This window comes from Gopherus flavomarginatus, chromosome 1, assembly GCF_025201925.1.
Source record: "Gopherus flavomarginatus isolate rGopFla2 chromosome 1, rGopFla2.mat.asm, whole genome shotgun sequence".
Taxonomy (NCBI): domain Eukaryota; kingdom Metazoa; phylum Chordata; order Testudines; family Testudinidae; genus Gopherus; species Gopherus flavomarginatus.
The window spans coordinates 119,523,765-119,536,580 of NC_066617.1; the positions used below are offsets into that span (position 1 = coordinate 119,523,765).

At 40.8% G+C, this 12,816-nt stretch overlaps 3 protein-coding genes and 1 pseudogene across 13 annotated transcripts in view; 1 reads left to right on the top strand and 3 right to left on the bottom strand.

The window, feature by feature from the left end:
* LOC127058850 (aldo-keto reductase family 1 member C3-like) overlaps positions 1–12,816 on the bottom strand; it is a 202,559-nt gene that overhangs the window by 103,956 nt on the left and 85,787 nt on the right. The gene's annotated exons all lie outside the window — the stretch shown is intronic.
* Positions 1–12,816, top strand: part of LOC127058943 (aldo-keto reductase family 1 member B1-like) — a 172,035-nt gene that overhangs the window by 29,385 nt on the left and 129,834 nt on the right. Inside the window, exon 10 of one of the 2 annotated variants that reach the window (XM_050969460.1) lies at positions 7,529–7,630. The exons of the other annotated variant lie outside the window; for it this stretch is intronic. Coding sequence (XP_050825417.1) covers positions 7,529–7,547 — 19 coding nt within the window. The 3' untranslated portion in view covers positions 7,548–7,630. Of the gene's footprint in view, positions 1–7,528; positions 7,631–12,816 lie in introns of those variants that run through there. 2 annotated transcript variants of the gene reach the window in all.
* Positions 1–12,816, bottom strand: part of LOC127058826 (perilipin-3-like) — a 159,033-nt pseudogene that overhangs the window by 8,378 nt on the left and 137,839 nt on the right.
* The window catches only part of LOC127058910 (aldo-keto reductase family 1 member B1-like), a 171,845-nt gene continuing 163,422 nt past the window's right edge, over positions 4,394–12,816 (bottom strand). For 4 of the 5 annotated variants that reach the window (XM_050969434.1, XM_050969377.1, XM_050969406.1 and 1 more), the window contains 5 exons: positions 8,381–8,487; positions 8,124–8,205; positions 7,637–7,720; positions 6,680–6,762; positions 4,394–4,963 (listed from right to left, as the gene is read on the bottom strand). In XM_050969434.1, the coding sequence (XP_050825391.1) occupies positions 4,921–4,963; positions 6,680–6,762; positions 7,637–7,720; positions 8,124–8,205; positions 8,381–8,487 (399 nt within the window). In that variant the 3' untranslated portion in view covers positions 4,394–4,920. The remainder of the gene's footprint in view (positions 4,964–6,679; positions 6,763–7,636; positions 7,721–8,123; positions 8,206–8,380; positions 8,488–12,816) is intronic. The other variant, XM_050969395.1, reaches the window with a different exon arrangement.

Here is a 12,816-nt window from a genome sequence, read left to right on the forward strand (position 1 = left end):
GTACCCTGATTTCTTTGCCTAACCCTGTATTTCCTTGTGACAGATCCTTCTCCTGAGCTCACCTGCTTCTAAAGAGTCCTCATCCTGCATTCCTCTCAGGAGGGCAACTCACCCATATGCAATCTCCCAGGCAGCTCATTATGGATTGGGACTGTTTATGTACAGATCTTATGACCATGCCTCAGTTAAAAGTTCAGCAGATGGCCTCTAAGGAATCCAGTAGATATGTTGGGAGTGAAGTGATATCAGGGAGATGTGATGCTGACACAAAGTTTGGCAAAATTATGCTCAGCTGGTTCTCTTTATTACTAGGCAGCAGAATGCCCCTTTTTGAATCATTTGAGCTCCAACCTAAGGCTCCCTCACCTCCAGTCTGGTGGAAATGGAAGTATAACTGTGGGTCACTATGACCCCTGAGGGGTCAGAGGGCTCACTCTATGCCAGTACCGATCCCCTCACCTCCCATTTACCCTTGTAGCAGATCCCTGGAGTGTAGCCCCTCCTGAATCTTTTTATTACTTTGTCCTGACTGTGTTGATGGAGTCCATCTATGTGCTCTTCTTTTCCTGAGACTAGAGCCTTCATCACTTCTCAGCCACGGGGAAAGGTAGAGAGATCCGGGAAGCCAAATTTAGACTGCTGGATAAAAGATTAAAGTCCAGGACCTCTATGGTAGCATTCTCTGAAATGGTTCCAGCTCCACCTGCAGGGCCAGGCAGTCAGAACTGTAAGATCTCACTGCATGGTTGAGATTGTGTAGAGAGGAAGGTGTTAGGTTTAGTAGGGGTTGAGGAAGCTTTTGGGAAAGGAAGAAGCTATACAGGAAGGACCAGAATTGCTGGCATATTAAATTAAAAAGGTTATAGAGGAGTTTTTAAACTCTGGCTATGGGAAAGCCAACAGGCTTAGAGGAGCACACTGTTTGGACAAATACATCACTTAGGGGAGGCTCTATTAATGGGGATTTTTGATATCCTAGTAAAGAGGAGAGGCTAGACCTTGGTAAAGTACAAGTAGAAGCTGAATATAAATAATCAAAGAAAAGAGTGTCCCCTTTAATTACATTGCATGAAGGCAGACAACTAAATATGGACAAATTTAATAAGTGCTTGTATACAAATGCTAGACATTTAAATACTAAGATGGGTGAACTTGAATGAGGATACTGATAAAATAGACATCACACAAACTTGGTGGAACGATAATAATCAATGGGGGATGGTAGCATCGGCATAAGATATTATAGCAGTGGTTCTCAACCCATTTACTATTGTTGGCCACCATACTACCTGTATGGCCCTGAGGATGTCACATGGGCCAGGGCTGTGTGCTGATTTGGCCACAGGCTGAGAACCACTGCTATATAGGAATGATAAAGTAGGTTGTGCTGCTTGGGGAGTGCCACTACATGTGAAAGAAAGCATAGAGTCAACTATACTAACAAGCTTAAATGAATTAAACAATACCACATGACCACAATAGTGATTGTAAGAATTCAAGGAGATTAGAGGCTACAAAAATAGAAAACTCAATAATGGGGCATTTCAATTATCCCCATATTGATGGGGTAATGTGTCACCTCAGGACAGGATGTAGAGAAAATTTATAGACAGCATGAATGACTGCTTCTTAGAGTAGCTAGTCCTAGAACCCACAAGGGGAGAGGAAATTCTTGATTTAATCTTAAATGGGGCACAGGATCTGGTCAAAGAAGTGAATATAGCTGACAGCTCAGCAATAGTGACCATAATATAATTAAACCCCCCCCCACCCCCATAGCCTTTAGCTTCAAGAATAGAAACTACACAAAAATGAAGCTAGTTAAATGGAAATTAAAAGGAACAGTCAAACGAGTGATGTTTTTAGAAAGTGTCCATGCAGCTTGCAGGCATGGAAACTTTTAAAAAACATCATAGAGACTCAAAATTAAACAAAAACCGCCCAGTAATTGGACCCCCTCCCAAAAAAATCCACCATGGTTAAATACAGTAAAAGGCTATTAAGAGGCAAAATGGCATCCTTTAAAAATAAATAAAATCCTACTGAGGAAAATAGAAAGGAGCATAAACTCTGACAAGTCAAGTATCATTAGGCAGGCCAAAGGAGAAGATGGAAAGACAGCTGGCAAGACACACAAATTAAACAAAAAAGAATTTTAAGTACATCAGAAGCAAGACGCCTGCCAAACAATCGAGGACCTAAAGGAGCACTCAAGGAAGACAAGGCCGATGTGAAGAATTTAAATGAATTCTTTGCATCAGTCTTCACTGCACATGTATGGAAATTTTCATCACATTCATGAGCGATTCTTAGGTGACAAATCTGAGGAACTGTCCCAGATTGTGATGTCACTAGAGGGGCTTTTGGAACAAATTGATATTACTGTTTAGTTTTAAGTCACCAGGACTAGATGGTATTCACTCACGGGTTCAGAAGGAACTCAAATATGAAATTGGAGTCATGGGATAAGAGGGAAAGTCCTCTCATGGATCAGTAATAGGCTAAGAATTAGAAAACAAAGGGTAGAAATAAACAGTCAATTTTCACAATGGAGAGCAGGAAATAGCAGGGTCCCCCCCCCCCCCCAAGAATCTTTACTGGAACCAGTGCAGTTCAACATATTCACAAATCATCTGGAGAAAAGCATAAAACAGTGAGGTGGCAAAATTGTGGAAGATAAACAAAATTACTCAAGATAATGAAAAAAGCTGACTGAAGTGTTACAAAGAGATCGCACAAAAGTGGTGACTGGGCAACAAAATGGTAGATGAAATTCAAAGTTGATAAACGCAAAGAAATGCACATTGGAAAATGTAATTTCAACTATACACACAAAATGATGGGGTCTAAATTAGCTGTTAAAGACAGATTCTGGAGTCATCGTGGATGGTTGTCTGAAAACATCTGCTCAATGTGCATTGACAGTAAAAACAGGCTAACAGGCAAGGAATCATTAGGAAAGGGACAGAGAAGATTTATTGGAAAAGATACAAAGAAGGGCAATAAAAATGATTAGGGGCATGGAACAGATTCCATATGAGGAGAGATTAAGAAGACTGGGACTGTTCAACTTAGAAAAGAGACAACTAAGGAGATGACAGAGGTCTATATAATCATGAATGGTGTGTAGAAAATCATTTATCCCTTCACATAACACAACCACCAAGGGTCACCCCATGAAACTAATAGGCAGCTGGTTTAAAAAGAAACAAAAAGGAAGTACTTCTCCACACACTTCAATCAGCCTGGGGAAATTGTGAAGGCCATAAGTATAACTGGGTTCAAAAAGAAATTAGATAAGTTCATGGAGGTAGGTCCATCAATGGCTCTTAGCCAAAATGGTCAGGGATGCAACCCCAATCTCTGGGTGTCCTTAAGCCTCTGACTGCCAGAAGCTGGTCTGGACCACTTGAAATTGCTGTGTTCTGTTCATTCCCTCTGAAGCATCCAGCAGTGGTCACTGTTAGAAGACAGGATACTGGGCTAAATGGACCATTGGTCTGACCCACTATGGCCATTCTTCTCTTCTGGAAACCCAATTTTCTGTCAAAAATAATTTGCCAGACCATTTTTGACTAGCCCCAGTGCCAAGTGCTGCAATTATACCACATATTAAGCTCTGTATTGGCACTAATCCCTTCAGTCATTACTAATGTGTGCTAAAAATACCTTCATTGTGAGGATCCTAAAATGCGCCCTGAAGTATAAATGCAGCCGATGAATTTCAAAGTATAGGAAAATGCATATCATTGAAGTGATGGCTTTATGGTTATTGCAATTCTTTATCTGATTTGCTGATTCTTAATGTAGGTTTTAGTTTGATTATTTAAGAAAGGCTGAAGATTGCTTTTTGTAGCTCAGTAAGCCTTTGGCGTAACCTTTGTACTGGCCATCCTAATGAGGAATGTTACTACTATAAATTTAGACAATAAACCTAGGTAGACTTCCGTTTGAAGTTCCTCTGCAGGAATGCCCCTTGAACTCATAAAAAAATATGCTACACCTTGAATAAGACTGACCTATTGCATTGTTGTTCCCTTTGTTGCCAATTTTACTAGAAACAGCAAATAGCTACATTTTAAAAAGTTCCCCCATATAAACAAAATACAACTGCATTTGAGCATCACCAGGCACAAGTACATTAACTGTTTGGTCAGTCAGGATTTTACACAGTATTCATGTGTTTTTGCATCAGTACCACAAAAGCTGCAGATCCTTTAAGGATAGCAGGTTCTGCATAACAAGTTAGTATGAAAGTGATCTGAGCTTTCTGTGATTAGACACTAAGAATGATTTTCTATTCTCTTGTTTGAGGGCTGGAGACAGCTGCACACAAAGGAGCAGCTGCAGAACTATGGTCATGGCAGTGGTGAAATAATCTCATTACACGTAGTAACTAGACAATGTTTTATTACAACAAAAGAACAGTTTTATATTGCCAAAAAAGCTCCATAGTTTGGGAAACCTGTACAGGTAGCAAATGTCCATACTCAGAAGTCAACTGGCATTTCAACCTGGAGTGAAAGGCAAAGGAGTGTTCCAAAAACAGGAATTTAACAGACAAGGCTTCAGAATTGGCTCTTCCCTTCCAGCTGGGAGCAGAGACTAATCTCAAATCACGTTACAACTTGCTGTGAAACAGCAGGAACAGAATTTGAATGACTGTATTTTCCAATCCCAGCCAGCCATCTTGGCAAAAACCACTCCCACGTAATAAGGAGATCAGAATTATATTCAGTGTTTTGTTCTTCAGACTCCTTATAAAATTTCCTTTGAGCACATACACTGTACTTCTATTTTGGCTACAGAAGGATAGCTGCAGTGTGAAAGAGAGCTATTGGGACAAATGAACAAGTCAGAGGTAACAGCAAACGGGAACCACTGCTAGGGGTCAGGAAGCATGGCAAGACACCACCAGCTTTAATACTCAGCTTTGAAAGGATAGTCCTTGTGATTTGTGCACCTGAGGAAAAGAAAAAAAAAGGTTATTCTGAAATCGGAATTAAATATGACTCATGGTGGCATTGGTGCTTCTTTTGGACCGACAAGGGTCTGAAAGGTACAAGCAGTCCGCACAGGCATTAAGTTCCGACCAGCCTCAAACATATCCAGTGTATACACAAACTTCCCCAATCCCTTTGCATTTAGACATTGAGATGTCACAGGCAGGGAGATCTGAATGCTTTTTAGATTAAGTGTTTACTTTTGTGCTGCGTCATTCAAATGCTAAGTTTTCAGATTTTTGAACAATCAGTTTTGATGTCTGAGTTTGATATTGCAAGGAGCTACAATCTGTATAGAAGTATTAATACTTCATACTAAATATGTCAAACTTCAACACTCAATATCCCTAATGAGATCATGTCCATATTTTAAAGATGGTGGGGGAAAAAAGGAAAAAAAAAGTCTGTCAGAGAGATCAAGTGAGTTGTATGTGATAAATAAGCTGGATAGCCAGGCTCAGGATTTGGAAATTTAACTCCTAATATTGTATTAATTTCTCCATATTGCGGTCTCTGATTTCATACAGACAAATGCAAGATTGCTTGCTAAATTTGTTACTGTGTTAGAATTCTATTTACAAAAAACCCAAAGGACCCCAAAAGACTTCCACTCAGTTTTGAAAAATTTAAACTTATTTACATCATTTACCTGTTCTTCAGATGGGACATTAGTAATAAGAATCTGAGCTATTTTAAATTCACCCAAGGCAAGCCCCCCCAACCCCCCCCCCCCACTATTGTTTAGGCTGAGACAACTTTACTCAGAGCTCTGTTTGACACTTGATTTGAAACAGGTTTACTGTCCATTTAGGACAGCACCCTTTAACACTCAGTTCCAGAAATCATTTCAGAGTGTGACAGAAGAGTGAGAGAGTACTCTCTGATTCTGGGATTGCTTAAAGTCTGAGACTTCCCACTCCAAAACCAGACCTAGTTGAAAACAAACTAAACAAAATCCCCCACTACACCCCAGCAACAGATAATCACAACTGCCTGATTTCCTCTCACCCATCAAGCAAAAGGGAACAAAGGGATAATTTTGAAACATCATGATGCGCGGGGCCATGTTCAGGCACAGCTAAGTAGGAATGCAGATCTACTTGGACAGAAGAAAACATGTTAAAAATCAATTTAAAATGATTTCGTTTTATAATGGGGACTGAAAAACTCAACTGACAGCACAGAAGCTGATCAACGCATCTCAAGTTTTAGGGATTCCAAGGGCAATTTAATTCCTCAAGTCTCCACTGGAATTAAGTATTCGGCATGCTAACAAACTCCAGAGAGGCAGGTATCTGCATTCTACTGACAAAGCGTGTGGCAGATCCTTAAAAGGTTCGACCAATATCACAGATACAGTCCCATGTCAGGGCTAGCTTTAGAACTAGATACTAAGAACTCCTGTGTTTAGGCTCTTACTTCTTGATAAATAAGTGAGAGTTTAAAATCAAATGTAGGTATTGAAAATAAGGCCACATATTCACCACTGAAGATGTTAAAACCCTTCCTGAAAAGAGATTTTTGGACAGCTTTTAGGTAAATTTCAGTTTGCAGGGTTTTTTTTTTTTTAAATCAATCAATCAATCAATCTCACACACACAAAAATAATTCCCAGATATTGTTTTCAAGTAACCTGCATAGAATTGCACTTAGTGTTTTCAAACATTGTCACCTACATGGTGAATGCACAGGCTCTCCAGTTCCTATTAAAGCTGAGGATGGTTTCCATCTCCTCTTTAGTCAATTCAAAGTCAAACACCTGATGAGAAAACATTTAGTTAGCTTTTCAAGCAGCACAGTCAAGACTTGATGATCAAACATTCACAAGACTGAAAGAAAGGTTCATAAACACTCCCAATTTGACCTAAAATCGGCTTTGTACAACTAAAGTATTTCCCTTTGGACAGCTGCAGTCTACTGGTAGAGAAAGGTGTAAGCTGAAGTGACAGACCCGTCAGCTATACGGAAAGCTTTTGTGAACTGTTATAATCAAGACAGTTAGCTACACATTCATCCTGCATTTTTGTTCATATTCATTGACATCTAATGCCTCCTAGTGTGGGTAATACATTTTACTGGCCTGTTAAGAATACAATGCTGGAAAATTGCAGTGTTCCACTTAATCCAATGTGTGTGTTCTCACAACTTGTTTAATTTAGAAAATAATCAAAATGTTTTTAATTGACTGGTAATTCATTGAAGTACCACTGAATTAAGAACAATTATATGACAAATTGTGTGTGTGAGTGAGAGAGAGATATCAGAGACTGGATCTGAGTATAGGAAAGCTATTTTCTTGACACTGCTTTGTATACACAGTGTTTTAGTGGCACATGACTCCACTCAGGTATTAGGCAAGCTTTACTTGCTGGTTTGTTCAGCACACAAGAGAAAGGACCATGAACAGTCACTTGGTGCATTTATTTTTAAGCCAGTTCGGCTCACTTTTGCCCTTAATCCCAAGTGTTAGTTTAACCTTCATTATACTGTATGTAAAGGTACTAAAAAACCTTCCACCTTTTCAGGATAACCTGGGAAGAGTGAGAAAGTCTAGCTACCTTCCACATAAGAAGTTTGGACTCCATCTAGTTACTACACTTCAAAGCCAACCTGAATGTTATTTGCAATCTTACCTTAAAGTTCTCTTCAATACGATGTGGTGTAACAGACTTGGGAATCACAATCACATTTCTCTGGATATGAAACCGGATCAGAACCTACATAAACAGATCAGCAGTGTTACTTGCAAGTCATTCATCACCAGTAAGAGACCAAAACCTCTCTGTTCTAAACAAACGGTACTATTAGAGCTAAGATTCAAGACACACTAAGATGCAGTTCATCAGAACCACTCCACTAACGCACCTCTTTTCATCATTGCAGTACTTAAGGCCAAGCTGACACTTATTGAACCACAAGGAGCTGAACAGCAGTGGCCAGGTGAAAGCTGATGTTTCCCTTTCCTCTGTTATCCAAATACCTGGTGATCACTAATTCCTTACCCTTACAAGGAGATTTAAGAAATGGAATCAGATTGCAAAGGATGCAGAGTCTACACAAGATTAGAATGCTGAAACAACAGATATAATGCAGCGACCTCACTTTGCTGGGTACAGATACCTGTGCTGGGGTTTTGTTGTGCTTGGCTGCAATCTCCTTAATCTTGGGGTCATCCAAGAGGGAAGGGTCCTCTGGTTTAGCCCTGTAAAAACAAGACATAGAAAGTTAATGGTGGCAAGTTTTCATAAGATGACTCTACATACTAACAGAAACACCTACCCATTACAACTGCGTTACTTGCTCAACATGCCTCAGAGTTTCAAGTTCAACATTCACATTGTCATGATCAGGCAAGTCAGGCTGCCAAGCATTCTTACCATGGCCTGTCAGGAGATCCGAGGGGACTGTATGCGGTCACAGAGATCCCTTTGGATTGGCAATATGTAATCAGCTTCTCCTGGGTAAGGTATGGGTGGCACTCAATCTGTGAGCACAAGATACAAATTTACTCAGAGGCAGACTGCACTAATGCTGCTATGTTCCAGGGATCATTTCCTATTCCACTTACATGAAATATCTTTGGTAGGTTGACAAGTTTGACCAATTATGCACCCTGTGTATGTTACACAACTTTGACTTGTTTGGTATTCTATGAAATTTTCTTGTTTTTGTGTTACATCTGTTGGGTTTCAGTTATTACAGGATATTGCAAGGCAGAGGAGGGGATGGGGAGAACATACCTTAATGAAAACATAAGTATCAACTTTGGTCTCCAAAGATTTACAAAAATAGTCGCCTCAGAATTAGACAACTGAAGTAGTACAATAAAGTTCATATCCGAACGTATAGCATAAACTCAGAATAATCTAGCTGAAGCGAAATTCAAATGAGTAGGGCTATTTCTTCCAATTTAAAGTCTTCTTGTTTAGCTTCCCTAATTAAGGATACAAATATTTTGGAAACTACTGTAGCATCAATACTATGAACTGTAGTATTCCAGACCATTACTTCAGAATAACGTAACACTGTTTTCATGTTAAACGGGAAGGTACATTTCAATCAATTAATTTAAAGGGAAGTTTCAATACTGGTTTCTGCTGTACATGAATGCTCTTGTTGAAAGTGGCCCTATTCAACCAAAATGTAAATACTGAACACAATTTTACACATTAGATCATTATGGAACTTTTTCTAGACAATACATGTGTCTGCCTACCATTAGTTTTAATGGGATCATCATCTGCATACCAGGCAGAGCAGAGGAAAGACTACAGAACCCTTAATGTTGGGTCCACATTCCGGTAAGCTACTGCAGTACAACCCACAGTACAACCAGGATTATCACAAAGTCATGGGGCACTGGCTCAGTTTGGACAATTGAGGCTTTGGATAATGGAAGGGATTTTCAAGGTACCTACACACTGGGGAGCATAACCTTGTTTAACTGGGCCCATCCTGTTTCAAGGTACCTACACACTGGGGAGCATAACCTTGTTTAACTGGGCCCATCCTGTCTGTCAATCAAACCATCTGGATTGCTGCTTTCAGACTGAAGCCCTTGAAGTCATGCTGCTGACAGGTGGACCAAGACACTGCACTGAACGTGATGGGTTGCAGCCTGCAGTTTTATTTATGGTTCTAGCTGCATTACTGTTAGGAGATGATCATGTGGCAGTTTCCCAAAACTCCTAATATAGTTTGGAATAATAGTCAATGCACAGCTCACGGCTGGGTTCAGCTGGACATATGCTGCATGGCTATTTTGTTTCCTCAGCACGCAGAAATCCAGCTGCTTGTACAGTATATAACAAAAATGCCCCTTTCCACTGTCTGGAACTGTGGCCACTGGGAGCAGTCATACCTGCCGACTCTTAGGTAAACAAAGCATCTCACGACCTGCCAGGGGCTTACCCTGAACAAGCTGTGAACCAAGTTTGGGAACCCCTGGCCTAAAAGGATATATAGAAACTACTTTAAACTGCTACCCCCTGTATAAGGGAATGAGCGAGTATTTGGGTTAAAGGAAAAGACCTTCCATCAAAGATTAAAAAATTAGGATTTGTTTCCAAAATGAACTGCAGAGGGAATGGTTCAAGTGTGTTTACAGAAGAATGTTTGAAAATATCTGCAAATAACTGAGTGGGACTTTCATCCTCTAGATTGTATGGATCATTGGGCTATGCATGCACTACACATCTATTCTTGGGAACAGACACCCATTAGAATTTATTTCTGGCTCGTGCTAAACAGGTTTCCAGTTTGTCTTGTAAAGTAACTTGCTCCAGAAAAATGTTGTTATGTAGGCCAAGGGGTATCAACACCCAATTGCTGTACTTCTTAATCAAATGAAAATATGAACAGAGGCAGCATTTGATATGGAGCTTTTTTGCCTTTGCCATGTGGCAGTCTAAGGAATAAATGAATCCACACCATCAGTCTCCCTTTCAGTCAAATACAGTATTCCTCTGGCCTTCCCCTCCCCACCACTAAGTTCTATGCTACAGAAATTCCAACTTACATTTCCCCTGCCACCCCCGCCCCAAAAGAGAGCTATTCTAAAGTATTTCGTATGTAACTAGAAATATGCAAAGAATATTAGTCTTGGCTCTGTTAGCGGGACAGGAGCTCTAATTTATGAGCAGAAGACAAAAAATCCCAAATGCTAAATAACAAAGTTGTTTTTACAATGAAAAACTTGAACTTGCCAACTTGACCAGCCAACCTACTTCTATCTTGGATTGTTTGAAAGAAAATTAACTTAACTGAATTGGTTAGATACACTTTCAACATCCAAAGGAAGGAGGCACATATTGATTTTGAAATATTACTATTACTAACAAGATACTGTACAGGAATGAGGTTCATATATTCTCCATTTTCACTTAGGCATTCAAGTAACCCTCCCTTTTGTTCCTTTGCTAAGAGAACCATTATTGAACTTGGATCGTTTACACGATGGTACCAGGGAAAGGTAATAACCACAATCTATTTATTTTGTATTTGAGATTTTAAAAACAGACCAGTCAAGCAATTCAGTTATTTTTCCTATCACAGCCATTACTTAACCCCCTGCACCATACTGTAGCTGTTGCTAGTAGCTGAAGTATAGGCAAGATGTTTCTGTAATTAACACTTGTATTCTCTCACATACGGCTTAAGCCTGGCAACAGCCTCTGAAGTCAATGGGAATGGAAGGTTCTCAGCCCCTTGCAGAATGGTGCTCTTAGCTTTCTTAGAGGTTGTCTACACGGCAGCAGTGCAGACTACAGGGGGTGTAAATTGTACAGCATGCTAAAGTGCTGCGTTTTAACTGCCCTGGGTAGATCCTGGTGGCGAGAACTGAAAAGGTACCGAGTTCGCATTGAGGTAGTCCCATTTCAAGCAGGACTACATTAACATGAACTAGGCACACGTCCCCACTCTGTGGCCTGGTCCACACTACGCAGTTAAATCGATTTTAACAGCGTTAAATCGATTTAACGCTGTACCCGTCCACACTACAATGCACTTCATATCGATTTAAAGGGCTCTTGAAATCAATTTCTGTACTCCACCCTGACGAGAGGAGTAACGCTAAAATCGATATTAACATATTGATTTAGGGTTAGTGTGGCCACAAATCGAAGTTATTGGCCTCTGGGCGGTTTCCCACAGTGCACCACTGGCCGCTCTGGACAGGAATTTGAATTCTAATGCACTGGCCAGGTATACAGGAAAAGCCCCGTGAACTTTTGAATTGCATTTCCTGTTTGGCCAGTGTGGAGCTCTCATCAGCACAGGTGACCATGCAGAGCTCATCAGCACAGGTAACAATGCAGTCTCCTGAGAACAGAAGAAGAGCACCAGCATGGACTGCACGAGAGGTACTGGATCTGATTCCTATATAGGGAGAGGATTCAGTGCTAACAGAACTCCGTTCCAAAAGACGAAATGAAAAAAATATTTGAAAAAATTTCCAAGGCGATGATGGGAAAAGGCCACACCAGAGACTCAGTGCAGAGTGAAAGTGAAGGAGCTCAGACAAGCCTACCAGAAAACCAAAGCAGCAAATGGAAGATCCGGGTCAGGGCCAAAAACATGCCGCTTCTACACTGAGCTGCATACAATTTTAGGGGGCTGCGCCACCACTACCCCCCCCCCCCCCCGGTCTGTGGATTCTGAGGTGGGGGTTATAATCTCAACCATGGATGACGATTCAGTGGAGGGGGAAGATGATGAGGAGGAAGAGCTTGCAGAGAGCACACAGCACTCCATTCTCCCCAGCAGCCAGGAGCTTTTTGTGACCCAGACGGAATTACCCTCCCAGCCCTCCCAAGCCACTAGCCCAGACAGTGAAGCCATGGAAGCAACCTCTGGTGAGTGTACCTTTGTAAATATAAAACATGGTTTAAAAACAAGCGTTTTTTAATGATTGATTTGCCATGAGGGCTTGTGATGCATAAGCAGGTAGTAAAGTTACTGGAAAAGTTTGTTAACATGTCTGGGGATGGAGCGGAAATCCTCCAGGGACAGTTCCATGAAGCGCTCCTGGAGGTACTCCAAAAGCCTTTGCAGAAGGTTTCTGGGCAAGGCAGCCTTGTTCTGTCCACCATGGTAGGACACTTTACCACGCCATGCATGTAGTAAGTAATCAGGTATCATTGCATGATAAAGCCTAGCTGCGTATGGTCCCAGTGATTGCAGAAACATCCGTTCTTTATCTCGCTCTGTTATCCTCAGCAGAGTGATATCATTCATGGTAACCAGGTTGAAATTAAGGAATTTAATTAAGGGGACAGAGAGGTGGGGGAGGGGAGAAAGGATAGCGCTGAGC